The 27976-nt window shown below is 39.6% G+C and overlaps 3 protein-coding genes across 7 annotated transcripts in view; all 3 read left to right on the top strand.

Annotated features, from left to right (window-relative positions):
• Positions 1-17499, top strand: part of LOC131974523 (phospholipid-transporting ATPase ABCA1-like) — a 41019-nt gene extending 23520 nt beyond the window's left edge. For 3 of the 4 annotated variants that reach the window (XM_059336866.1, XM_059336874.1, XM_059336884.1), the window contains exons 9-49: positions 148-391; positions 506-645; positions 737-853; positions 2589-2783; positions 4900-5108; positions 5191-5367; positions 5451-5673; positions 5938-6159; positions 6257-6461; positions 6592-6705; positions 6841-7015; positions 7105-7236; positions 7330-7469; positions 7573-7710; positions 7833-8062; positions 8181-8253; positions 8372-8574; positions 8676-8727; positions 8819-8932; positions 9184-9332; positions 9502-9626; positions 10044-10142; positions 10288-10477; positions 10593-10687; positions 10792-10824; positions 10931-11036; positions 11308-11382; positions 12141-12310; positions 12413-12590; positions 12705-12820; positions 12915-13059; positions 13210-13333; positions 13427-13556; positions 14251-14434; positions 14625-14731; positions 15061-15202; positions 15451-15585; positions 15716-15819; positions 15937-16029; positions 16544-16787; positions 16883-17499. In XM_059336866.1, the coding sequence (XP_059192849.1) occupies positions 148-391; positions 506-645; positions 737-853; positions 2589-2783; positions 4900-5108; positions 5191-5367; positions 5451-5673; positions 5938-6159; positions 6257-6461; positions 6592-6705; positions 6841-7015; positions 7105-7236; positions 7330-7469; positions 7573-7710; positions 7833-8062; positions 8181-8253; positions 8372-8574; positions 8676-8727; positions 8819-8932; positions 9184-9332; positions 9502-9626; positions 10044-10142; positions 10288-10477; positions 10593-10687; positions 10792-10824; positions 10931-11036; positions 11308-11382; positions 12141-12310; positions 12413-12590; positions 12705-12820; positions 12915-13059; positions 13210-13333; positions 13427-13556; positions 14251-14434; positions 14625-14731; positions 15061-15202; positions 15451-15585; positions 15716-15819; positions 15937-16029; positions 16544-16787; positions 16883-17026 (5991 nt within the window). In that variant the 3' untranslated portion in view covers positions 17027-17499. The remainder of the gene's footprint in view (positions 1-147; positions 392-505; positions 646-736; positions 854-2588; positions 2784-4899; positions 5109-5190; positions 5368-5450; positions 5674-5937; positions 6160-6256; positions 6462-6591; positions 6706-6840; positions 7016-7104; positions 7237-7329; positions 7470-7572; positions 7711-7832; positions 8063-8180; positions 8254-8371; positions 8575-8675; positions 8728-8818; positions 8933-9183; positions 9333-9501; positions 9627-10043; positions 10143-10287; positions 10478-10592; positions 10688-10791; positions 10825-10930; positions 11037-11307; positions 11383-12140; positions 12311-12412; positions 12591-12704; positions 12821-12914; positions 13060-13209; positions 13334-13426; positions 13557-14250; positions 14435-14624; positions 14732-15060; positions 15203-15450; positions 15586-15715; positions 15820-15936; positions 16030-16543; positions 16788-16882) is intronic. The other variant, XM_059336892.1, reaches the window with a different exon arrangement.
• Positions 17500-19782: 2283 nt separating this feature from the next.
• Positions 19783-22322, top strand: spink4 (serine peptidase inhibitor, Kazal type 4). Its single transcript, XM_059336903.1, has 4 exons — positions 19783-19982; positions 21190-21221; positions 21390-21502; positions 22165-22322. The coding sequence occupies exons 1-4, from the start codon at positions 19931-19933 to the stop codon at positions 22208-22210; spliced, it is 243 nt and encodes an 80-aa protein (XP_059192886.1). The 5' UTR covers positions 19783-19930; the 3' UTR covers positions 22211-22322.
• A 436-nt stretch (positions 22323-22758) lies between these two features.
• Positions 22759-27945, top strand: LOC131974513 (tudor domain-containing protein 7A-like). Of its 2 annotated transcripts, XM_059336846.1 has the most exons (8): positions 22759-23203; positions 24246-24464; positions 24654-24798; positions 24909-25023; positions 25267-25374; positions 25624-25678; positions 25760-25792; positions 27785-27945. In XM_059336846.1, the coding sequence occupies exons 2-7, from the start codon at positions 24261-24263 to the stop codon at positions 25784-25786; spliced, it is 654 nt and encodes a 217-aa protein (XP_059192829.1). In that variant the 5' UTR covers positions 22759-23203; positions 24246-24260; the 3' UTR covers positions 25787-25792; positions 27785-27945. The 2 variants fall into 2 exon arrangements, with proteins under 2 accessions (XP_059192829.1, XP_059192836.1); XM_059336853.1 differs by lacking the exons at positions 25760-25792; positions 27785-27945 and having other exon boundaries at positions 25543-25670.
• The last annotated feature ends 31 nt before the right edge of the window (positions 27946-27976 follow it).

Raw genomic sequence — 27976 nt, 5'->3', positions numbered from 1 at the left:
GATATAGATATTTTTGTGATATGATAAATTGGTCTAGCTCGACTTGGAATTATACTTACAACCATCATCATGCTAATAATATTTGCATAATATTTCATTTCATTATTTTCATATATTTAATATTTCTGTTTGTGTTTGTCCCTCCAGCTTGCCAGTATGAAGAGTTGGAAGGACATGCGTAAGGAGATCCTGTATCTAACTGCCAATGCCACAGGCTCTCCAAACCAGATGTACCAGGCTGTGTCACGTATCGTCTGCGGACACCCCGAGGGAGGCGGCCTCAAAATCAAGTCTCTCAACTGGTATGAAGACAACAACTATAAGGCCTTGTTCGGAAATCATGGCAATGACAGCGACAATGAACCCCTCTCTGCTTACGATAACTCTTCCAGTAAGTGTCCAAACAACCTTAAGTGAATACATTTTTCACAAAGTCCTTGTCAATCATTTACGACAGGAGAAAAACAAGGTTCAAGACTCAAAATGTGTTTTCTTTTTTTCCTAGCTCCCTATTGTAACAACATGATGCGGAGCCTGGAGTCCAGCCCCATTTCCAGGATGATCTGGAGAGCACTGAAGCCTCTGCTAATGGGGAAGATCCTGTACACCCCAGATACTCCAGCCACACAGAAAATCATCCACGAGGTACAAAAACAGCCTCCACTTCTGTTGTAAACCCCCTTCAGAATCATGAAAGAAGCCCCACTTATTGTGAGTGTGTTTGTGTGTGTCGCAGGTTAATAAAACCTTCCAGGAGCTTGGCGTGCTCAGGGACCTTGGAGGTATGTGGACGGAGATGAGGCCCAAAGTCTGGAACTTCATGGAGAACAGTGAGGAAATGGACATGGTCCGGGTGAGTCCCCCCAACACACACGTACACAGACATCAGAGCTGTGCACTCAGTGCTCTTCCTGTTTACAAGAAGGCTTTAAAGACAGTTATCTTTGCATCTCTGTTACTCAAATATGTGTCTGATGTGACTTGCAAATCAAGGAGCATTTAACTTCTGAAGCTTCTGTGGAAATCACCACCCAGACTGCTGATCATGTTGTGTCTATATAGACATAATGACCCCAGATGCCACATATTTGTTTATCCTGTTGTGAGTTCTTCTCAGGTTAATACAAATACTTGTAACTGTGGAGAAAGTGGACAGCGGCCAAGAGAAATCAATTTTTCATACTGGCTGTAGTTTTTTAGGATATAACATAGACTGTATAATATATATATATAAAATTATAGTAACATAAACAGTGACAAATACATGCAGAAAGACAATTCACCTTAGAGGACCAGAAAGTTTCGATCAACCATAAAACTTGATTACCACAAAACAAAGAAGACTTTTCTTTTGGTCTCATTTAAACCATTTATTATACTCAAATCAAATCACACAGAGACAAGCACACAAAGTGTTGGTTTTCTGGCACGCAGGACTATTTCATCTGAACAGATCAATGGATATAAATTTACAGTCACTCTACCAGAACAAACTATTCACTGTCAAGTTATTAAGAAAGATTGTATGTATTAGATGGCATAAAGGTCATTACATGGCTCTTAAAATGTGTTTGTTTTTTCACTGTTTTCTGATATAACACCAATTTGAATGTATTTACATGCCCCCAAATCATAACATAACAACAGTTTTCTTAGGGATAGCAGATCTAGATTGTACCCTTGTTGTCAAAGACCAAACAGTTCCTGCCATAAGCAAGAACTTGGCCACAGTGGCAAGCAAATGCTCAGTTTTAACAGACAGAGGCAGAGCCAGGCTCCACATTTTTCTATGCAAATTGTATAAACGCCACTTCCACCTAGTGGGAAAAGTTGATACTGTAAAATAACTTCACATTGAAGGTATTTGCTGAGACCATTAACTTTTTCTAAAGAATCAAGGACCTTTGAATAACAATGAAATGCATTTTACGATTTTTCCTTCTTTTTTTTAACAAGAAAATAGAAAATTTTGCCAGAAAATCTGTTTGTCAACTACCCTATAAGGCTGTTTAAAGTAGTTTGCATGGTTTCATATGAACATCATTTGTCTGAATTAGTTTTAATTTAATATTCAATTCAAAGCTCTGTTCAGTTTTATTTTGATCTGCTGTTTTTTTTAGAATTAAAGTACTTAAATAATGTAACATTTCAAATAGTATTTGATTAGATAATTGTCCTTGCCTCTTTTTTCGCCAGTGCCAGTCATGATTCAGTTTTCTCTGTCTGGGAAATCGGAAAATGGCTGTAATAACAGAGATAATATATTTAAGAAAAGCCTGGAGCAGGGATAACAGAAAATCTCACAACAGGGAAATAGGTCACAAGCTACACACACAGATACACAAACACAAACACACAGCAGTAAAAAAGGTCACAAACATCTAAAAGCCTGAAGGCATACAGCAGCTCTGTTGTCTGACTTGCATTTTACTGGACAGGGAAAAGTACCGGTAGGTTAATAAGGAATGTCTTATGACTGAAACACTCACTACGTTTATATGTGTCCTCTTTAAAATATCTAGGTTTCTCTTTATCATCATACCCAATTGACTCTCTATGATAAACAATATAAACCTTTCTTTTTGCAGACCCTGCTCCAGAATAACGCCAGTGCCGCATTCTTTAATGCCCAGCTCAGTGGGACAGAATGGCGTGTGTCAGATGTGTCGGCCTTCCTGTCTAAGGTTTCAGAGGACAAAAGAGCTGCCGGATCCGCCTATACCTGGAGAGAAGTCTTCAACGAAACAGACCATGCCATACAGACCATCTCACGCTTCATGGAGGTGAGTGTACTGCAGTATCCATCACAATATAAAACTATAAACTATGAAACAGAAAAGACAGTGTTTGTAATGAGGGTGTACGTCCGGGAAGCATGTTCTCCACTTAAAATGCAACTTCTGTACTCAAAGACAGACACATGACTAGAGGAGACATGCAATTATATTGCTGCGTAGCTGTCTGTGTTTTCAGGGACTGTAAATCCATTTTTGCATGGGTCTTAACTTGTGTCTGTAAAATAGCTGTTATCGGGTGTTTTCCATGGAGGCCAAAATGAAAAGAAAACCCAGTGCAGGAATAGGTCAAATGCTATTTCCACATTGAGGTCATCACATTACAAAATCTTTTACTGTCTTCTATTGCTCTTAAATTCACTTTGAACTACATTTAGATCCTGGCACAGCTATTAAAAGCCTTGAAATCAAATGTTCTTTTCCCTTCCTTCCCTCACCAAATCGAATTATGTCCTGCAGAGTGTGTCACTGCTCCCTGTTTCTGCGTATAGGGCCAGTATGCCCCAGCCAAGCCTTCACGATAAATAACCATCCTGTACTCCTGCCAAAAGTTAATCAATATTCGTGACCTAGTGAATTGTTGTCTCACTTATTTGTGTCTGGGGATTTCTTCATTGAGATGCCGTTAATATAAACATAAAGGCTCAGTGCTAAATGTGATCTACCTCTGATATATAATGATGTGATCCATTCTACAAACAGATGACAAAGACAAGTAATTATAATCTGAGGATCTTCTAGATATTACTGATGATTTTATTGTGGGTTTGAAACCACATTGTGACCATAGAGTTCTTTCTGCTCTTACAATTTTGAATAATGTAATAAATGTACAAAGACAATGGAAATCATGTAAAAAAGAAAAAAACTCCACTTAACAAAATGTTAATCATAATTTGAGGTTGGCATCAAACAAATATTCAGTGGTGAAAGCATTACATATTGTATTTAAATAAACTATTATTGGAACACTACAGTGTAGAAATACTATATAACATATATAAGTATATACTCAAAGAAAAAGTAATCAATATCCAAAATGGCCCATTTCTGAACAATGAATATAATATTTTTGTATTGTAATAATTGATGTTAACGTATATTAATGTTGGTAACGAGATTTAAATTATTGTTTACACTGCTGGGGGGTTGAAAATGTGAATATCCCTCAGGCAAGTAGTATTCGAACCTATAATATGATAATCTCATGTATTTGTTGATTATATTTTGTAGTATTAATCTGAATCTGAAAGTTATTAAAAATGTGTAATAAGAAGTGAAACATTTCCCCTAGTCTAGTGGAGTAGAAGTATAAAGTAGCAGAAAATGGTACCTCAGACATGCATCTAAGTACTTTCCACCACTGCATACTTAAAACCATAGCATGCCTTTGACTGTGTAGTAACACTGTAAACATCCCACTGACCTACTGACTCAGTGTCGCCCTTTAAGGAGATCATATAACGTGTATAAACTGACACGGCTCACACCAAGAACTATGTCAAGGCCTTACACAACCGTAAAAGGCTGTCATGCCTGAAGCATTAGGAGGCTCATTATGCGTCCTGAACTCATTGGTTTCTCACACAGGATGAGAAAAGATGTTTAAGTCAGCTTATGTCAGCTATGTGAGAGGCTTATCTATAGAAGGTCTCAACAAATCAGCTAAACAACCTGGGTGTGGTTACTCAGTGTGTACCAAAGGCACATGAGTTTGTGTTGTGGGGCATAGAGTTCATTGTTTTTATCGACTTCTGGACAATATTTGTGAGGAAAGCATGTGATTGTGTGAGCAGGAATTTAATGAGATTGAATTGAACAATGAGTTGCAACTGCTAGTCAAAGGAACACATGAATACAAAGCAGACAGCTTGTGACTGATAAGAAATTAAAAAAGAAGCGTGAGCGTCTGCATCATAGTGTCAAAAGTCTCTGTTTCTGCCTGTCCAGACTAAAATGCAGTCCGGGAGCATTCAAACGAAAACAGGCAGACCAGCTTAAACACAGAGAGAATTAAGCGTGTCAAAATGAAAACTTATCAGATGTCAGATGCAGATGTAGCCTCAGAGTTAAATATGTCATAACCCCTCGCTTTTCCTTTCAGTGTGTCAACCTGGACAAGCTGGAGCCAGTAGCTAATGAGGAGAGATTGGTCAACAAATCCATGGGTCTTCTGAACAATCAGAAGTTCTGGGCTGGGATCGTGTTTCCTGACATCGCACATGGCAACAGCACTGACTTGCCTTCCAACGTCAACTATAAGATCCGCATGGACATTGATAATGTGGAGAGGACAAACAAGATTAAAGATGGGTAAGGAGTAGCGCCGAGCCATTGTTATGATTGCAGATTTGTATCTTTTTGTTAGCGTGCTGACTTTAATCTTACTTTGCAGCTATTGGGACCCTGGTCCCAGGGCCGACCCATTTGAGGATCTTCGCTACGTGTGGGGTGGATTTTCCTACCTGCAGGATGTCATCGAGCATGGAATCATCAGAGCCATCACCGGCACTAAGGAAAAGACAGGAATCTACATTCAGCAGATGCCCTACCCCTGCTATGTTGATGACATGTAAGTGACCACTGAACAAAGCAAGAGACTGATTGGAAACTTTCACTCTCCATGTTAACTAACACTTTTTTTTTAATTTCCAGTTTCCTGCGGGTGATGAGTCGGTCAATGCCTCTCTTCATGACCCTGGCGTGGATGTACTCAGTAGCCATCATCATCAAGGGCGTGGTGTATGAGAAAGAGGCGCGGCTCAAAGAGACCATGAGGATCATGGGACTGAACAACGGCACCCTGTGGCTCAGCTGGTTCATCAGCAGTTTAATCCCACTGCTAATCAGCGCCGGCTTGTTGGTGATGTTATTGAAGGTTTGTGTTGCCACAGACACACACATACACGTGAATACACTTTGTCATCATGCAGGAATGTCAGCAAATTGTAGAAAACAAGTGAACACACTCACACTGCTCAGTGCTGATGTTTATATTCAACATTTAACTTGATTATCTATTTTTCCATGATCACAACATGTCATTGTCCAGAAATGTCATCAAATTGTGGAAATAAATGACATCATACTGCTTTAACCAGGAAAGTATTTCATTTTTCTTTGTCATTCTTTCCTCTGTCAGATGGGAAACCTGCTGCCTTACAGTGACCCAGGCGTGGTGTTTCTTTTCCTTGGATCCTTCGGTGTTGTAACCATCATGCAGTGTTTCCTCATCAGCACCCTGTTCTCTCGCGCCAACTTGGCAGCTGCCTGCGGTGGCATTATATACTTCACACTCTACCTGCCCTATGTGTTGTGTGTCGCCTGGCAAGACTACGTGGGCTTTGGAGCCAAAATTATAGTGGTGTGTGGAAGACATTTGCTAATACACATATGAATACTTTCTATTGTATGAGGGGTTTTTTCTCTTCTAAACTCTGGCTTCCCTTGTCTTCTCACAGAGTCTGCTGTCTCCTGTGGCTTTTGGTTTTGGCTGTGAGTACTTTGCCCTGTTTGAGGAGCAAGGAGTGGGTATCCAGTGGTCAAACCTGCTGGCTAGCCCTCTGGAGGAAGACAGCTACAACCTGACCACCTCCATCTGCCTCATGCTGTTTGATGCCGTGCTCTACGGAATAATGACCTGGTACTTCGAAGCTGTGTTCCCTGGTGAGTTGTGGATAAGGTTTACGCATGTGATATTTTTTTCCATAAAATGATAAATCGATATGTACAGTGAATTAGTTAAGAATGTTTTGGGTGGACAGTTCTGAAAACAAAATATTTCACTCCATTCCAGGTCAATATGGGATCCCCAGGCCTTGGTATTTCCCTTTCACTCGGACATACTGGTGTGGAGAGAAAGAGAACAAAAACATCTCCACCCCTCTGTCAAAGAAGGGCAACGCTGATGGTACAAACCCTTATTATTATTTATTTGTATATAATAATGTATTCAGATCTATTATCCCTCTCTTTATGCGTCTTTTTAACCTCAGCTTGTGCCATTGCTAAAATGCTGTTGTCCTTGTCTTTATTTTATCCACAGCTGTATGTATTGAGGAGGAGCCGAGCCACATCGAGCCAGGCGTTTACATTGAGAATCTGGTGAAGGTCTACAGCCATGGAAACAAGCTGGCTGTAGACGGACTGAGCCTGAGGTTCTACAAGGGACAGATCACCTCCTTCCTCGGCCACAACGGAGCTGGCAAGACCACAACTATGTAAGATAATACACACATTATCTGCAGCTGAGTGTCTGAAAATAGATTTTGAAAGTTGAGATGGCAATTGATGGTTGTGTTCCTGATAGGTCAATCCTTACGGGGTTGTTTCCACCCACATCTGGCACAGCCTATATCCACGGCAAGGACATCCGCAGTGAACTCAGCACCGTCCGGCAGAATCTGGGCGTTTGTCCCCAGCACAACGTACTGTTCAGCATGTACGTATACAACATGACAAACAGAATGCTTTGCACACTTGTGGTCGCTTATGTTTTGTTAATTGTCTGATTTGTTTGTTCGCTGTATTCCAGGCTTACGGTGGAGGAGCACATCTGGTTCTACGCCCGTCTGAAGGGGCTGACAGAGGAGAAGGTGAAGGCTGAGATGGAACAAATAGTGAACGATGTCGGACTGCCTCACAAACGAACGTCACGCACCAGCGCACTGTCCGGTCAGTTTGATTATTCTGACAAATCCTCATTTCAAAAGTAATATTAAATTGCATTGTTATTTTGATGTGTCATTCTGACTTTTTCTTCCTGTTGTCTCTGCAGGAGGCATGCAGAGGAAGCTGTCAGTGGCCCTGGCTTTTGTTGGAGGCTCAAAGGTTGTGATCCTGGATGAACCTACAGCTGGGGTCGATCCCTACGCACGCAGGGGCATCTGGGACCTGCTGCTTAAATACAGACAAGGTAAAAAAAATCTCATAGTTTGTGCTTAGTCAGTAACAGTAGCAATAATGTATTTAAATAACTTCATAGGTAATGTTTAAGTTTGTAAGCTAAATGTGTTTGTCCCTCTGTTTCTCCGTCAGGCCGCACCATCATCCTCTCCACTCATCACATGGACGAGGCTGACATTCTGGGTGATCGCATCGCCATCATTTCCCACGGCAAGCTGTGTTGCGTAGGCTCCTCGCTCTTCCTGAAAACCCAGCTGGGCACAGGCTACTACCTGACCCTGGTCAAGAGAGACTACGATCTGACGCTTCAGTCCTGCAGGAATTCTGCCAGCACCGTCTCCTACAGCAAGAAGACAGAGAAGGTAAGAGAGACGTTACAAAGAACATGTGTTTATGAAAGATACAAGGGTATGTAGTTTCACTTCCACTGATGCTAAAGAGATTTATTTTAACTGTTTACCTCGATTGTCTTTGGTTCAGGAGGACAGTGTATCAGAGAGCAGTTCAGATGCCGGTTTGGGCAGCGAACCAGAGAGTGAAACCACAACTATTGGTAAGAACTGACACTTAATTGTCTACTTTAAAGGCAGGCAGTAAACTTTAAGCATTTAAGACGTTGATAATCGATTGTTTATAATTCCCTCTCACCAACCTTTCACTCTTCTCTCCAGATGTGTCCCTCATTTCCAACGTGATATTCAAGCATGTCCCTGAGGCTCGTATGGTTGAGGACCTTGGCCACGAAATCACCTATGTTTTGCCCTACCAGTCCGCTAAAGACGGAGCCTTTGTCGAGCTCTTCCACGAGCTGGATGACCGACTCACCGACCTGGGAATATCCAGCTATGGAATATCTGATACCACCCTGGAAGAGGTGAGGAAAAATACTTGGATAGTTTTTTTAAAATGTATTTATTCTTGATATTGTCTCCTGCTCCTGCCTATGTTTTAATTGTGTGCCTTCCAACTTTGCAGATTTTCTTGAAAGTGGCTGAGGACAGTGGAGTTGATTCTGTAGAGCTTTCAGGTGAGATTTGTGATGCATTTAAACATTGTTACACCCTTGTTTTGAACCTCTAATAGTTTAAATGAACATGTTGACCTTCATGTGGCTTTAGATGGAGTTGTCCCGACCAGGATTCGTCGCCATCATGCATTTGGAGACCACCAGAGCTGCCTGAAGCCCTTCACCGAGGACGACTTTGACTTTAACGACTCTGAAGGTGACCCAGGTAGAACTGCACTACCCAGCATGCAGTGCAATGATAGCAACAGTCTTATTGCTATCATTGATTTCACTCTTTGTATGCACGCCAGGTTATATTTCACCAAAAATATAAATAGAAAATTAGGAAAGTGCAGTTTCAGATAAACATTCAGTTGCAGTTGCAGGCTTTCATTTCTTAACTTATTTAGCAACATTACAAAATCAGGACCCAGACAAGACAAGTTTGCTCATGCGTGTCATGTCGTCTGTGTACAGAATCCCGTGAGACTGACTGGCTCAGTGGAACAGATGGCAAAGGTTCATACCAGGTCAAAGGCTGGAGTCTGAAGAGACAGCAGTTTGTTGCCCTCCTGTGGAAACGATTCCTCTACGCCCGGCGCTCCAGGAAAGGCTTCTTTGCTCAGGTATACTGATGCTATATCTTTACGTAAATGTACTGTAAATATAAACAACAAAGGTCTTTCTGCCATTCATATCAATTTCCTGCCACCTAGAGCAAAAGCCATAGTTGTGTGGTGTGTCAGTTTTCATGTGTGTACGTTGTAATGAATCGTGATAATGTTTATTTTTCAGATTGTTCTCCCGGCCGTGTTTGTGTGCATTGCTCTGGTGTTCAGTCTGATTGTTCCCCCGTTTGGAAAGTACCCAAGTCTGGCTCTGGATCCCGGCATGTATGGAGAACAGTTTAACTTCATCAGGTGAGATATCATTCTTTATATCCGGAAAAATCGCATTTCCTACCTTTCATCAATGTTTCTTTAGGTCTTGGACAAAAAAATTTGTTTCTGCTCATTCTTTACATTAAAAGCACTATTTAATCTTCAATTCCGCCCAATGCAATCTTTTTCTCTGTCAAGAAAAAAACGAAACAAAAAAAAAGCACATTTTATAAATAAATGTTATTTCCATCTACAAAGTGCACAACTTATTAAATATGTAAAAGGTTACCTAACTGCACTCAGGGTTGAATATAACATAACTCACGTGTTTTAAGCTCACAAGCTTAGAGTAACGACTACTGCACTTAACTCAGCTGATAAAGGAGTTTTTTTTAACTACTGTGAAGTAACTGAGAAATACTATTAAAATGCATTGTGTTCTCTGTGTCTTTGTAGTAATGACATCCCTGAGGACCCTCACATTAACAAACTACTGGGAGCTCTGACAGAAAAGCCAGGATTTGGAACTCGCTGCATGGAAGGACAACCCATACCGTGAGTTTATAGAAGAAAAGTTAACATACATTCAGGAAAATAAAAATGCAGTAACATGCTGTTTTTATAAAAACACAAATATGTTAGTCTGCATATAAGCACAAAATGAAGATTTGGAGTTAACTTGTTTATCTCTGTGCTTCAGGGACAGTCCCTGCACAGCAGTTGAAGATGAGTGGTCCATCCCGGAAGTCTCTCAAAGTATGAAGGACATCTTCGACAAAGGCAACTGGTCCATGGAGAACCCCTCTCCTCTATGTGAGTGCAGCTGTGGAGGACGCAAGAGGATGCTTCCTGAGTGTCCTGCTGGTGCCGGGGGACTTCCTCCACCACAGGTTGGTGACACCAAAAACATAGAAAGTCAAAACTGAATCCATATGAAAATTCAAAGGTAAAGACCAAGTACACACACAAAATAACAACGAGGTGTTTTGTGTTTTGTGTATCCAGATGAAGATCAGTGACACAGACACACTTCAGAATTTGACTGGCAGAAACATCTCAGACTACCTGGTTAAAACCTACGCTCAGATCATTGGCAAGAGGTAACACTCATCTTACATTTGTGGGATATATTCAAATAAGTTATAATTGCTTCTTCAGTGTATCATGTTTCATTGAATTTTAATCGTTTTTTCTTCTCTTTCAGCCTGAAGAACAAGATTTGGGTCAACGAGTTCAGGTAAATTATCATACACGATCCTTCTTGAGTCATTTGTCAATAATATTGTCGATGACATCGACCCTGTTGTGTCCTTCACTAATTTTGAAATTATTGTGCTTTACAGATATGGTGGATTCTCGCTGGGTGCCAGGAGCTCTCAGCTTACGGCCCACACGGATGAAATTGATGATGCAATCGCTCAACTGAAGAGACGTTTCCGTCTAGAGAGAGTAAGATATTTCATTACATTATTATTTTATTATTATTATTATTGTTTTATTGGTTAATTTATTATTATTTTATTGGTTAATTTAACTAGTGTATTTTAAATAGTTAGGGTAAGACACAGTGATGTATACAGCCACTCATTTCCACATTTTATGGTTTTCATTATTACATCTTTAGTGGAGCGAGACTGGATAGACTTATATTACTGCAGGTTTGAACAGTGTCAGTTGACCCATGTGCTCAAGAAGACTTTCTCCCTCTCCAACCCTCCAGGGAACTGCAGCGGATCGTTTCTTTCACAGTCTCTCCAGTTTTATCCAAGGATTGGACACCAAGAATAACGTCAAGGTTAGCACACACACACACCCACACCCACACACACACACTGGTTATGCAACAACACGTGCCTCTGAAGGTTACCTTCAGGCTTTCCTCGTCAAATTCTTGAGCGTATCCACAATATGCTTCATTCACTCTGTTCATATTGTGTGATTTGATTGCCTAATAATTAATTTTTTGCTTTTGTTGGAACAACTTGTTCCTGTTGAGGACCATTTTAATGACAAGCAGCAATTTTGCATATTACATTTTCACATTTTAGTCATGGAGGTAATAATATTGTATTGTATATCTAAATTACTTTTGAAATATTCCTGTAGATTCCGAAAATGAACCAAGAGGGTGTGGAACTCACCGTCATAAACATGAAACAACCCTATATCACAATGTTAATAAAAGTGACAAATAATTAGTTTATCCAACGCATGACTCAGATCCTCTTCTAAATGTAATCAGTGCTCATTTGGCCCATGCTACACCCTTCCAACAAGTTTAATTAAAATTGGCAGCTTTTCCTCAGTTCTGAACTGAAAACATAACCTCCTAGGCAGAGGTAATAAAAACAAGGGCTGAAGAAGGAGACAGCTTAGAGGGTAAAACACACATTGAGATGACAGTTTTATGAGGTACTTTACAAAGACATACTGTTATCCTTAAACTAATGCAGGCATATGATACTCAGCTGATCACCAAGCTACTAATTCACTTCGAGGCTGCTTTGTATTTCGTCTGAGGTCACAGAAACCAACATGTCTCTCTGTTTACAGATCTGGTTCAACAACAAGGGCTGGCACAGCATCGGTTCCTTCCTCAATGTGATGAACAATGGCATCCTGCGGGCAAGTCTGAAAGCAGGCCAAGACCCCACGAAGTTTGGTATCACCGCGTCCAATCACCCGCTCAACCTCACCAAGGAGCAGCTGTCTCAGGTCGCATTGTAAGTATGACTGTTAAAGCAAAAAAGATAGCATTTACTTAACCTTTTCTAAGAGACTCCATGACTTCTTACCTCTCACTTGGCTCTGTTCTCTCCCCTCAGGATGACGACATCAGTAGATGTGCTGGTTTCCATCTGCGTGATCTTCGCCATGTCCTTTGTTCCTGCCAGTTTTGTGGTCTTCCTCATCCAGGAGAGAGTTAACAAGGCTAAACACTTGCAGTTCATCAGCGGAGTGCAGCCTCTTCTCTATTGGCTGGCCAACTTTGTCTGGGATATGGTAAGACATTTCAGTCGATTAAATATTACAAGAGAAAAGTCCAAATATTCTAGAACATAATGTAGTTATTCCCTTAATAGGAATGAGGTTTTAACCCGTTTCCTCTCTTTTCAGTGTAACTACATCGTCCCCGCCACACTGGTCATCATTATCTTCGTGTGTTTCCAACAAGACGCCTACGTCTCATCCACCAATCTGCCTGTTCTGGCTCTGCTGCTGCTGCTCTACGGGTAACTTTGACACACAATAAACTCGCCTGTCATTATTTTCTCTATTTTTCTAACCCCTTCTCATCTAAAATGATCTTTGTATCTCTTTTTCCAGATGGTCGATCACCCCTCTGATGTACCCGGCCTCGTTCTTCTTTAAGATCCCCAGCACAGCCTACGTGGTTCTGACCAGCGTTAACATCCTGATAGGAATCAACGGCAGCGTCTCCACATTTGTGCTGGAGCTGTTTGGAAGCAATGTAAATATTGTTTCCAAGTCATTTTGATTCAAATTGTTGGAGTAGCAGTAGACTGAAAATGTGTAGAAAAAGAGCTTTCTGAATACAAACTAATAAATGATTGAGATTGATAAATATTAACTGGTTATTTTCACTTGATTCCTATTTAAGGAAATTGGTGGCATCAATGACATCCTGAAGAACGTGTTCCTCATCTTCCCTCACTTCTGTCTGGGCAGAGGACTGATTGACATGGTGAAGAATCAGGCCATGGCTGACGCTTTGGAGAGATTTGGTAATTACAGCAGATCACTTTTACTGACAAATAAGTTGTTATTTGTTTTGACAAGGGAAGTAATGTTTTGTGGTTCTGGTTCTTTCTCTGTAGGTGAAAACCGGTTCCGCTCCCCTCTGGCCTGGGACATGGTGGGAAAGAACCTGTTTGCTATGGCCATAGAGGGCGTGATCTTCTTCTGCATCACCGTCCTCATTCAGTACCACTTCTTCTTCAAGGCCAGGTGGGTGAAACCTTCAAAACGCATGTGATTAGTCAGAACATGACTCACTGAATGTAATTTAAGAGGATTGCCCAAATTTTCTGAAGTGGGGTTGAACAAGGTTTTTATCTACAGTCAGTGTATTACACAGTAGATAGTGTTTGGCCCATCCCCAGACAGGAGTACCGATAAATAAGCTAAGAAATATACTGCTGGCGACGGGCCAGAGGCAACATGTATTTTAGCTATCTTAAAAAAAATGCAGTGGAGAAGAGAGACCAGAACTCTTTGACAAGAGCAAAAGATGGCTTCAGGTTCCCCAACGTAAGCTTACTTTAACTGCTGTTTGACTGCAATGAAAAGCTGTAAAAATATTAATTATATATACATTTTGCTGCTGATCCTGCTGTACACTGCATAGCTTCGGCTCTGGTACTCCTACCTGCTTCTCCAATATAGTGTGTAGGCTGTTATCTACTGTAGGGTAATACACTGATTATGGAGAACTACCTCATACAAACCCTACTTCAATAAATCTGAACTATCCCCTTGAAGTGAGAAGGAAAATAATCACCCCTCTAGAGTATCCATTAAGTAGACTTTACAACACAAAACAATTATTTGGATTTGGCTTTAAATTCCCTTCGGGTGAAGGATTCCACTAAGTCTGTCCTGAGTGTGACCTCTCCTCCCTCTGTTGCCTGTGACCTTTCAGGTCCTCCACCAGTCATCTGAAGCCTATTGGAGAAGAAGACGAGGATGTGGCCAGAGAGCGCCAGAGGATCCTGAGCGGAGGAGGACAGACAGACATCCTGGAGCTCAGACAGCTGACCAAGATTTACAAGAGGAAGCAGAAGCCGGCAGTGGATCGGCTGTGTGTTGGAATCCCTCCTGGAGAGGTATGATAGAGATAGAAACCAGACCATTAGGAAAACACAGGCTTTCTTTAGTATAAATAAACATTTTGTGAAAAAGATTTTTGTAAGAGTAAGATATGGGATACAGCTGATACAATGAATGTTAAAGATATAGTAAAGACTCTCTATATTCCTGTGAAAATAAACATTTGTTGTCTCTCTGTCCCTGCAGTGCTTTGGTTTGCTGGGGGTGAATGGTGCAGGGAAAACCAGCACCTTTAAAATGCTGACAGGAGATTCGGTGGTCACCGGTGGAGAGGCCTACCTGGCAGGCAAGAGGTAAGACACATCATACCTCAAAATATATCAAACATCCAATCATTTGCAATATAGCCAATATAATATTTTATTCAGCCTTCCTGCCAGCCTGACAATAATATGTATTTTGAGCATCAATTATATTATTAAGGGCACTTAAAAAACTATTGAATCAAGGCAGAATAAAAACTGAAACAAAAGTCTTAAAATAAGCTGATTTTCACAGGGAATTAAATTGGCTTTTATTTCATTTGTGAGACAACATTCATTACAAGGCTATAAATTGTTAAAAATATATATTTTTTGCTTCCTGTGAAACTTAATTATGCTCTTCTTTTATCCCACTCCAGTGTAAATACAGAGATAGACGAGGTGCATCAGAACATGGGCTACTGTCCTCAGTTTGACGCCATCAATGACCTGCTGACCGGCAGAGAGCACCTTGAGTTTTACGCCATCCTGAGAGGAGTGCCTGAGAAGGAAGTGTGTGAGGTAAGCAACAAACAAAACACACAAACTCACATACATGGACCGAATCTATACACCATAACATTATGTATTGGTCTTTTATTTGTAAACTGGACTTGTCATTCTGCTTTTGGAGTGTTATTTTTCTATTTCTGTACTCTACTGAGGTCTTATGTGGCCAATACAGGCTCTGTTCATCTGTTAGTCATTTTGTATCAATACAAGAAAAAGAAAATGGTTGACACTCATGAAACCTTTATCCTGTCCACCAGGTGGCAGAGTGGGGCATCCGAAAGCTTGGCTTGATCAAATATGTGGACAAGTCAGCAGGCAGCTACAGTGGAGGAAACATGAGGAAACTGTCAACTGCCATCGCGCTCATAGGAGGACCTCCTGTAGTCTTCCTGGTCAGTAGAGCATGTTCAATAACACACTAAATACTCCTGATGTTAACCCAAAAGTTCCTGCATACAGTGGATTGTGTGTTCATCAGTATTGTGGAGCAGCAGCTCAGTGTTTGTTGTTTCGTGTTCACAGGATGAACCAACGACAGGCATGGATCCCAAAGCACGCCGTGCTCTGTGGAACGCAATCCTGAGCATCATCAAAGAGGGACGATCTGTAGTCCTGACCTCTCACAGGTTAGACTTGGCATATGAATTACATCTCATCAAATAACTGAGCTGTATATTTTTGCAGTTAAGTTTTTGCCTCATCATGACTGGGCTCATCCTGGTGTGTTCCTGTGTGTTTTGCAGCATGGAGGAGTGTGAAGCACTTTGCACCAGAATGGCCATCATGGTCAATGGCAGGTTCCGCTGTCTGGGCAGTGTGCAGCATCTCAAAAACAGGTGGGAAACATAGCAGAATAATATTTCACATAAACTCACACATACAGTATGAGAAATTAGGAAAAATCACAATCACAACTATTTAACATGAATATTTTTGGACTTTGGAAACATTTTGGAAGCATTTATTGATTATTGTTTTTAAAGGGGCATTTTCTTGAGCTTTAAATATAATTCAAATGAAAAAAAAACTGAAAAAAAGTTAAAGAAAATATGAATTAATAAATAAATTATATATACATTAAAAAAAACTATGTGAGTGAAATTCCACCACCTGAAAACTACCAAACACAAACATTGAATATATAACAAATTAATTACACCAAAATCAATTTGATCAAATATGTTTCAGTTCACCGTCACAACCTAATGTAAACTCCTAAAAAAAAAATATATATATATATATATATTTTTTTTTTTTTCTTCGGTTAAACATATTCCAGACAGTTTTCTGCAGATTGCCACTTACAACAGTTCAGTTGAATGAAATGTGTTTTTTTTACATTCTTCTCAGGTTTGGTGACGGTTACACCATCATCCTGCGGGTGGCCGGCCCAGACCCAGACCTGCGGCCGGTGACGGAGTTCATAGAGCAGGAGCTGCCTGGCAGCACACTGAAGGAGAAACACCGTAACATGCTGCAGTACCAGCTCCCCTCCTCCCTCACCTCCCTCGCCCGAATCTTCTCCCTGCTCTCTAAGAACAAGGAGGCCCTCAGAATAGAGGACTACTCTGTCTCACAGACAACTCTAGACCAAGTAAGAAAGCGCACCCAAGTTTCTGACTATAACTAAATTCTGACTTTATTTTAGGCCAAATCTGATTTTCCTTCCTCTTGTTTTCCCTCCTGCAGGTGTTTGTAAATTTTGCCAAGGACCAAAGTGATGAGGACCATTTGAAAGACGCCCATCTCAACAAACGGGATGCTGTGGTAGTGGACATTTCCCAGCTAAACTCTTTCCTCACGGACAACACGACCAGGGAGAGCTGTGTCTGATTCCACAACATACCATCAGTGGGAGTTGCTACGCTTCACCCACCCTCCCCCAACCCAGAAAATATGGACCACTACCCTGCAGGGGGAGACGAACTATGTTCTCTTTTTTTATTTCTATTTTTTAGTATTTTTTAATTGTTATCATTTCTCAGTGGACCTGCACTTCAGCGCACAGCCTCTTGAAAAGGCAGAGACTGCAGGTATCGTCACACTGAAACAATGAAAACTCAATGCAAATCAATGCAAGAAATATATATAAATATATTTAAGATGCGAAGATATTCCTGTGAGGGTTGGAGACCGGTGCTTCTCCTTCACGAGATAGAAAGAAAGACTGAGAACACTTAAAGCGACAGCAGGATTATGATGCTGCGCTCGACTGGAAAGCTTGTAGCCCTGCTACTCCCACATTGGACACTGAATCGGGGATGATGGAAGGAAATATCTCTAGTTTTAATCCCCGTTTCCTAAAAGTAGTTAGCAGTAGTCAGTGGGACTGTGTATGTGCTGCTCTGTATCGTGAACTCACGACAACGTAAAAGGAAAAAAAAAAAGTTCAGATCATTCACTGCCAACTGCTAAAAGATGGGCTGACTACTTTTTTATTCAGGGTCAAACCTCTCTCCATCTCTCTTTGTTACCAAGCCTAGTTCTATCATGCAAATTATGGTTTTAAGAAAAGCATTTACAATCCAATTGATTCCATTACAATCATGCAACATTTTCATTTGTACTAATTAGATTTTTTAAAGATATTTTCATTCTAATAGACAAACTTAACCTTTATGGATTTTATTTTATTTGTTTGGATAATAATTAAGATTGATAACCAAGTTGTCTTTTTTTATTTGTTGTTCTTTGTGTCCTTGACATTGTCCAGCACAGTGCCTATACTGTATCATGATGGAGAGAGAAATCTGAGCACTCCGTTAAAAACAACAACAACAATGTTTGTAGGCAACCCAGGAATGTATTAGACAGAAACCAACATCAAAGCACAAAACAAGGGGCTTTTTGTGAAGATGATGGATAAAACTTGACTGTTTTTTTTTCACGTGTCCTTCATAATTTCACGTGTCCTGTCAAAATCCAACAAAAAAAATCTTGTGGTTGCTTGATGTCTGTACAAGACTTGCAGTCTGCTATACTGGCTTGTTTTTACTCAACCTGCTCTCTTTAAATGAACTGAAGGCGAATCAGAGCGGACGCAAGATCACCATCGGAAACTTCAAGAGAAGGCCGAAGATTGCTGAAGAGTTTGGACTGTTTTTTGAAAGTTCATTGGAAATATATACTGCATGCTTTCCACTGAGCCACACACCTGGACTATCAGCACTTCTGTGTGTGTGTGTGCTGAAGCAGCATGCCATCAGATCAGCTTGTAAAAGGACTGGAGACGACTGAACTGTGCTTCATTGTTGTGGGATTACTGGCACATATGTATATGTGGAGTCAAAATCCAAAATTCCTATGTAAGAAAAAGAGGAAATCTGTATCAAAATGTGATTTATGGCAATGAGTGAACAGATGGATATGTTCCTGTAGCTCTCATACTTGGAGGAGACAGTTTCACAGCTACTCTGCCTGTATGGGATCTGTAGACGGTGGCTTCTCCAGCACCGTGTGCTTAAACACACGCCTGTGTGAGCGCACGATGGGAGCGTTTTACACCTGAGCCAGCACCGATGTGGATATTATGTACAGTAGCAATGTTGTGATGTCAAGTCAAAAAAATGTTACCAGTGGAGTGAACAAACAGTATCTGTGCCAAATGGAGCTGAATATATATCTTCGATCAACCAGCATAACATGGAGGAGGCAACTGTTTTGTAAAATTTCTTTCAGTTCTTTATCCACTGTCAGCAGCTCAAAAAGAAAAAGCACATATTATGTGAAATTTGTGCTTCCTCGTTCGGTCTCCATCAGTTTTTCTATCTTTTAGTCATGTTGCCAAATTCTAATTCTCTTCCTGTCTGTCCGCATTAATAAGCTGCCACACTCAAGTTACCTGTACTGTCAGTAATTCAAATTTTTAGACGTGAGGTTGAGATGCCTCACATAATATTATGTTTCCAGACTACACAAACAGGGACCATGTGAATTTGAGTTGTGCTTGTAATGCTTTATAGTCCAAAAAAAATTGCATCCAGGGTTTCAATTGATGACATATTGTCATTACGGGTTCTCTGTGTCATATCAGATCTTGGAAGGCACCAAAACCCTCAGCTAAATGTGAGCACTTTATAGACTTCATAGCCTGTCGTGTCAAAGACGTAGGAGTAGGGATTTAGACATTTAAAAATGAATCTCTGCACTGGAACGCAGGTATAATTCAGACAAAATGAAGCTACACCACTGCATTAAAACATGAGTATGAAACTTGAAATGGAGAACGAAGGCTTACATGAGATTCAGAGAAATGAGTGAAATAGTGAAAAGCAGACAAAAAGAGACACGCAGAACAGAACGGTGGTGATTTTTCTCTTCTTGTGCTCAATATTATTATTTGTTTACATTTTTAAGTATTAAAGGCTGTTTGAGTCTGTTACGCATTGTGTATAGTTACTCTTTACATTAATAAAATAAAAAATTCATACATTTTGAAAAAAAAATGTCCTGATTCTGATTGATTATTTTGCATTTTGTTTGTCTGGTTGTGTTGTGTCAAATGGAAGTTTGTAGCTAATGACTGAACAAAAGGTATGTTTGGACGTGTGTGTTAATGTGTGCTGGTGACTAAGTTTCTAGAGTGTGCATGTGTTTGTGTGTCTGTTTCCACCTGCTGTGTTCCCACACACACACATACACACACACACACACACACACCTTCACACAATTATATTGCCAGTAAAACAGAGACACGCTCAGAGGTTTCCGTCAGTTAGTTATTCACCCACCAGCAACATGATCGGGAGAGTTGTTTTTCTGGGACTGCTGCTCATCTGTGTGGCTGCAGGTAACAAAAAATCACTTTATTTAGGGGGGTTTGTATTCTTGTTTGAGGGTTGTTATAGATTTAAATTGTTATGTTGTTTATATTATGAATAGAAAGTTTGAGGGATTTCTGAAACATAAAGTGACAATAAAACATATTTATCCACATTACAAGTGTTCATGTTTTATTGTCTTAGATGAGCAATAGAAAAAATAAAATGCACACGATGCCAAAATGAAAAAGTAATCTATAAAGTGAAATCAGAGAAATATCATCTATAATATGCTTGTTTTAATGTTTTTAATGGACACTGTACACTATATATGTACCCACACTTAGTGATATCATATACATAAAATAATATGTATGGTAATGTAATATACTCTACCTGTATTTATAGTGTATAAACAATAATAGATCAGAAATCAATAAATCAGCCAAACTGTATTTGTATAGCACCTCTCATACAGTTTAGTGTAGTTCAAATAGCTTTAATGTTTTAATAACAATGCACGCACGTCAAAAACATTTTTTGTGTGTATTAAAATAGATTTAATTGCTAAAAATGAAATAATGAACTAGAACTAGACTAAATATACAAAACAACTATAACATTTATGAAATAAACAATACTTAAATAATGAATAGTTAAATAAAAGCTTAAAATAGTTAAATAAAAGCTCAACTAAAATACAAAGACAAATTAAATCAATAAGATTAAGAAATAATATATTATAATAATATTTCTATATTTTCCTTCTATTAATGTAATATTAATATTCATAAAATAGCACATAAAATAAAAAACAATAACATTTTGCAACAGAATTGCATGAAAGTAAATTAATAAAATAAATTCTTTATCTGTAGCATGGCTGAATAGGTAAGTTTTAAGTTTACGTTTAAATATTTCAACATTCCACACAGCTGCTCTTAGATCCTCAGGCAGACTGTTCCAGTCGCTAAAAGCTGCCTCACCAAATATCAAGTGAAAGAAAGACACATCAATAACAGGAATTATATTAAAATGTATCACAGGTAGAACACTGACCTTTTCTCATCACAGCATAAATTAATGTAACTGGAGTCTCTGGTATATGGTTAGTTTTGCCTCCTAATGACATGTTTCCTGTTTCAGGTGGGTTCCTCATATGAGCAGGAATTTATGGCTTATGGAGTTAATTATTTATAAATGTATGGTTTTAGAAGTTATCTGCTTTCCCTACAGATGCAGAGGAGAACTCTGGACTTCTGAGAACGGTATGTGTGTTGGGTGTGTTGGGTGTGTGTGAGGGTTTGTTGTGTGTGTGTATAAGGGTGTGTTGTGTGCATCTGTGTGTCAGAGAGCGAGTGATAAAACATAAGTCCTTTCTTCTGAGGTGATGACAGCAGGTAAGTCACTGCAGATCCTGTGTGTCTCTCCTGCAGCCTTCCTGTCCTGACATGGGGGAGATTGTGGCCTGCCCTCTGAACCTGGCTCCTGTGTGTGGCAGCGATGGAAACACCTATGCCAACGAGTGTACCCTGTGTGCCCAGAGGCAGTGAGTACACACAGCTGCTGCACTCTCATGGCACTCACACATAAAATGACTCTAGTTGGCTGTATGGAGGATAAAGTGATGTCGCCCTCTGGTGGTGGATGAACTACAGCCACAATAACAAACCCTGATTGGCTGACAGCAGCAGATGATTTCCACTTCAGTCTATTATTCATCTCCTTGTCTTTACAGGAAATGGGGTTGTTGTCAGTACCATAAAATTTTAGTTATTTTACTGATGAACTGTTGAAAAAGCCCAAAGTATCAAGTGATAGTTTTGCACTGGTGCTTTTTTTTCCAGATTGACAAAAAATCTATCAATAGAATTTTGCAGATTTTCCAAATACTGACCAAGTATTTGACATTGATGGTTTGAAGAAAGTTCATATTTTTTGTCTAGAACAGCTCTTGCTTCTCCAAACCTCTCCAAATGCACAGAGGGGAAAATATCCTTTTATGTCTTATTTGAGTGCTCTTATAACGCATGTTACACGTGTTGCTGTATTAAAAATCCTCATTGATGAATTTTCCTCTTTATCTCCACTGCTGCCCGCCTTTGCACCAACATTTATTTTGATATGTTTCATTTTCACTCCTGCCATTGACATTGATACAAAATGTAACTGAATGTATAACAGACTTTCATGTTATGATCCTCTTTGCAGAACAACCAAGATGGACATTTTGATTGTCAAAGAGGAGAGCTGCTGAGCCGAGCAGGAGGTGATGTCACCACTAAGCTGACCAATCAGGATGTGATTGTCGACCAAACATCCATCTGTGAAAATACATTCCCTACATGTTTGTGTCAGCTCAATGAGTAATAAACATCAATCAGCAATAAACAACCTTCTGATATTGTATTACTGTTTATTAAAAGAAAACAAATCTACTCTACATTGAAGCCTGGATCATGGTAATAGGACGACAAAAAAAAAAGATCAAGAAGAGGAAGCTAATAAATGGGAAAGGGAAAAAGATTAGGCCCTAAAGATATACAATACAAATATAACAGAACACAAATATAAGAACACAAATATAAACAAAACACTTTTGTTTTCGCTCCCCTTTTTCCTGAGCTGAACTTAAAGATCTAAAACTTTTTCTATAATAAAAGAGTAACAATAACAATTTCTCTCAAATATTGTTCACATCTGTCTAAATCTGCCATAGTGAGCACTTCTCCTTTGCCAAGATGATCCCACCCACCTCACAGGTGTGGCATATCAAGATGCTGATTAGACAGCATGATTATTGCACAGGTGTGCCTTAGGCTGGCTACAATAAAAGGCCACTCTTAAAAAGAGTCGAGGTTATTATTATTTTTTTTTTAATCGATGTTTTAATGTTTTTTTGGTAGTTATTATAAGTATGCTCCGCCTAACTTTGAATTGTAAGATTTCCGACAGTACTTAAAAGCAACGTGCTTTTGCAGTTAAACAATTATCCAACGACCGCTTTCTTCAAGACTGACTTGTTGATCATACAAAAAGTGATGTACTTAGCTAGGTAAACACAAAGCGCTGTATTTGTTAAGCACAATAGAATCATGATAAAGTTAGACTAAAATGACGGACGAGCCGGCAGTTACCTTTTGAACTTGTGGGCGTGAACTTGTGAGACTGCGGATGATTTTGAACGCGGCGACACTGAACACATCTCGGCAGTTTGGCTCATTTTGGATAGTTAAAATTAACGCTGCAGGTAATGTAAAAACTCTTTGTTAGTTATTAAGCTTGTGCACAGTCGAAATTTGCCCATGCTAGTCAGCAAAGGTTTGAGTACTTTACGGGTCAAAATATCAAACTTTATTTACCGCTAATGAAAAGAAACAATTAGCAGTTAGCCGTTAGCTACCGCCCACATTGTCCATCTCTCGACCTCGGACCTCACCGGCTAAAGAGTCTGATATTCAAGGCCCCCATCATCACGACCCCAGAATCACCATAATCTGGTAAAATACAGAATAAATTCCAGTAATATACAGTTAATATACTCAATCCATTTTCATGTACAGATGTGCAAACGCTCATTAAACTACAAATGCACAATGATGTCCTCTTGTCAAGGCCACTCACTCGCATATGATGTTATGAAAACAAAACACATCAGTATAATTGGCAAAAATGACCCACTACATAGATAATAATAAAACATTTTATTTGGGAGGCGCCTTTCTTGGCACTCAAGGACACTGTACAAAAAGATAGAAAAAGATACAGAAGGAAGTGTCATCAATTTTCACAAAAAAATAAGTAAGCAACCACTTTCAAAGCGTCCAGTATTTATTAAACACCTATTCCCAGAAGCACACATGTATTGAATTGATAGAGCCATCAGAGGAAGACAAGACACAAACAACAATCAAGAATCTAGAATCAAGTAGCATTTTGGTCCTCAGCTCATTTTAAACAGAAATCACCCTGTCACCTCAAAATTCATTGTTGAGCAACGGCTCCGATGGACAGTTTAACATATAAGCGAGAGATAACCAGATATGTTGCTTGTGCCCACACTGCCCTGGGCCCTTTAGAGGTCGTGGGCCCCTGGGCATTTGCCCATATGGTTAATCCGGCCTTGGGTTGTAGACGCACCCAGTCTCGCATTATTGTGTTTGTTGCCTGAGAACCTAAAATCTAACGTGCAAAGTGTCCCTAAATGTTTGCTTTTGCAAATATATTGTTAAGACAGATATTTTGAACCTACATAATGTTTGTTGTCTTCTTTTCACCCGTTTCTTTTTTAGTGTGACGCTACCAGGATGGCAGACAGCGAGTCCATTGAAAAAATGTTGCGGTCTGTCCTTATGTCCAGCAAGACTGGCGTGTCTATAAGCACCCTCCAGTCAGACTACAGGTCACTGTGCGGAGAGAGCATCCCGCTGAAGAAGCTGGGTTACTCAAAACTGGAGGACTACCTTGCGAGAATCCCTTCTGTAGTCCGTCTGGAGTACCGCATGGGTGAGGTGAGGGCTTTTATTTATTTACCCAGGTTTAGGTTGTTAATTTATTTCCCTACTGTCAGTTAGCCTCAGCACAAACTCTGAAGCTCCCCGTAAAAGGCTGCTTTTCTACTTTTGCAAAATTTCTACAGTGTGCTGACTTTTTAATAGCACTTCATGAATTCATAACAATACAGGTAATTTGCCTTGTAGGTGAAATGCTTTGCTGCAGTGTCTCAGGAGACAGCCCACATTGCCGAGCTGGTGGCCAAGCAGAAAAACTCTAAGAAATCTGGTCGCTCCCAATTTGTTAACTGCAAAATGAGATTCAAACCTTCCAACCCATACATGCCCAACGGTAGGAGACACATGCTTCTTAAATCAGGGCAATCAATTTTTGTTTATAAAGACAAAGGATGTATCCCATCTTTTTTTTTAAATTACCATATCCTGTTATCACTCATTCAGTGAGGCCAAGGTCCTCTCTCTGGCAACCCTCAGCTGGCGGTACCTCTAACTGGCCAGCAAACCGCCCTCAGTCCCACGGTGGGTACAGAGGCTTTGGTTCTGCAGGAGACTACAGGTAAATAACACTTCATCGAGAATTGATGAGTCGTAGCTGTACTTTGCAACATTTTCGATAGAAATAATGGCCCATCAAAACACAGATGTCAGTTTGTGGAAACCCAAGTGGTGTTTGCTATCTATAATTGGTCACTCAGGCTTTGAGGTATATAATGAAAATTATTCTTCAGTCTGTGCATCATTTTAAGTGAATTTCACAAGAAATAAACAAAGGATTTCTTGTGTTCTCCCCAAACATCAGGCAGATGTACCAGAGGTTCAGCTCTGTCACCCCTGTCCAACACAGACAACCATCTACTCCTCAACCGGCTCCTCGACCAGCTGCAAAACAGGGTTTCATGCCCGCCAGGTGAACATACACATGTGGACAAACCTTATGTAGCTAAATCAGGTTATTTTATATGCAGTAATTATTCCAGACAATTATACATTTTCAATGTGTGAATCCAGATTAGATTACTTGGTATGCTAACAAAACTTTCTGCCAAAAATAGGCCACTAGACCAAACTTTCTCAGATTATTATTTGATCAAGAACTACAGCGAGACATTGTATTGTAAAGTACATTATGCTTAAGAGACTGCTATCTCACCGACAGGAGAGAGAAGAGTATGGCAGAGTTTTGCCTGCTACTGATGTTTTTCCTGTATAAGGTGGGTTCCTCATATGAGCAGGAATTTATAGTTAATTGTATTTAAATGCATGGTTTTAGAAGTTATTTTCTTTCCCTGCAGATGCAGAGGAGAAGTCTGAACTCCTGAGAAAAGGTGTGTGTGTATGAGGGTGTGTTGTGTGCATCTGTGTGTCAGAGAGCGAGTGAATAAGCTTTCTTCCGATGCTACCGAGTGTACTCAGAGGCACTCACTGTATCACAATGTCAAGGATCCTTCCTTTGGAGTCGGGTCCTCTAGAGGTGAGGCAAGAGTCCTTCCTGTCACTGGTGTAACGGACAAATGGAACAGACTTCTTAGTGTGCAGATGTGCGTCATTGCGTAATTGGACGATCCTGCTTAAACTCAGCGCTGCAATTTCAAAATCATTTCATGACATGGATGTGGCTTTGACATCAGCACTCTGCCACATATTTGTGGAAATGGAAGAAGATGCTTTAAGGTTGAATCTCAACGGTTTAGAAAGTAAAAGCCACAAAGATTAAGCCTGAATATTTCATTGATCCAGGCTGAATTTGCCCGCTACTTAGTTTCATAAAAGCAGCGTTGCATAATTCACCATGGAAATGTGTTCTGTGATTTTTTTTTATTTTACAGTACAGTATAATAACAGTTATTTATAAATAACAATGACTGATCGAACTGTGGATCCCTGTTAACACAAAAAATGTATAACCTTCTGAATGGCATAGCAACGTATTAACGTATAATTTTTTTTTTTTAAATAGTACATCATCTGATGCATATAAATGAACAATTAATAACTTTGGCGACTGCGTTGGCATCAATTAACTTAACTGGCAATTCATCAAGATGACTTTTATCATCTTTTAGTTGAATATTCTGGCATTTGTTTATGGATATGTTTTGCTTGACTTTGATGTCTATGACGTATCCTTCAAATTCAGCTGTTTAAGGATCCTTCCTTGACATTGGGATACAGCCAGAGAGTACACATGGCTGCTGCACTCTCATGGCACTCCCACATAACGTGACTCTAGTTGGCTGTATGGAGGATGAAGTGATGTCGCCCTCTGGTGGTGGATGAACGAAAAGACTACAGTCACAATAATGAACCCTGATTGGCTGACAGCAGCAGATGATTTCCACTTCAGTCTATTATTCATCTCCTGGTCTTTACAGGAAATGGGGTTGATGTCAGTACCATGAAATTAAAGTAATTTTACTGATGAACAAAAGTTGAAAAAGCCCAAAATATCAAGAGATTGTTTTGCATTGGTGCTTTTTTCTGAAATTGACAAAAATACTGTCAATAGAATTTTGTAGATTGTCCAAAAACTGACCAAGAATTTGACAATAATGGCTTGAAAAAGGTCATATTTTGTCTAGAACAGCTCTTACACGTGTTCCTGCATTAAAAATCCTCACTGATTAATTTTAGTCTTTATACCACTGCTCCCCTTTGCGCCAACTTTGTAGTTTTTTTCCGATTTCCTGGTCATTCCTGTTATGCAGCATTTGTTTCCATGCATTACTTTTTGTCAAATATTTACAACAACTTGCCCAAATAATAAGGTCTTCTTTATGACATTAACACATAAAAAAATGTACATAAAAGTCATAAAATGATAAAATATTTTTGTATAGGACGTATAGGAAGTTGAGATTCAAATGAACAAATGTTATCTGACTCTTAAAGTTCCACCTCGTTAGGCTAAATAATGAAGAAAGCTTATCTCATCAAAATAATTTAAAAACACATTTTGATTAACTTACCGTGATAAAAGTCTTTATGTGTAGAATGTTTCACTCAGAGAGCTTTGGCTGATGCAAATTTTCCACCCTGTTTAACCAATATTACCCATAAGGATTATTATTATTTGTGCTCCTGAGATTGGTCAATATCTTCTCCTGGCAGTTAAACTTGTCACTATTTTTATTTCATGTAAATTTCATTTTTTAAATATACATTTTTATTTTGTTTTCAAACATGAGGAAATGTTGCTGCATGCCAGGAGTACTCCTTTTTAGAAAAATAACATGACAAATTTTTACTCCTACCATTGACATTGATACAAAATGTAACTATATGTATAACAGACATTCATGTTATGATCCTTTCTGCAGAATAACCAAGATGGACAGTTTGACTGTCAAAGAGGAAAGCTGCTGAGCTGCACAGGAGATGATGTCACCGCTGACCAATCAGGATGTGATCATCTGTGCAAATACATTTCCTAAACCTTTGTCATTACAATGAGTAATAAACATCAATCAGTACTAAACAACCTTCTGATATTTTATTTGTTTATTAAAAGA

This window comes from Centropristis striata, chromosome 1 (genome assembly GCF_030273125.1).
Source record: "Centropristis striata isolate RG_2023a ecotype Rhode Island chromosome 1, C.striata_1.0, whole genome shotgun sequence".
NCBI lineage: Eukaryota > Metazoa > Chordata > Actinopteri > Perciformes > Serranidae > Centropristis > Centropristis striata.
The sequence above is the reverse complement of the archived record's forward strand: the minus strand, read 5'-3'. Positions and strand labels throughout refer to the sequence as shown.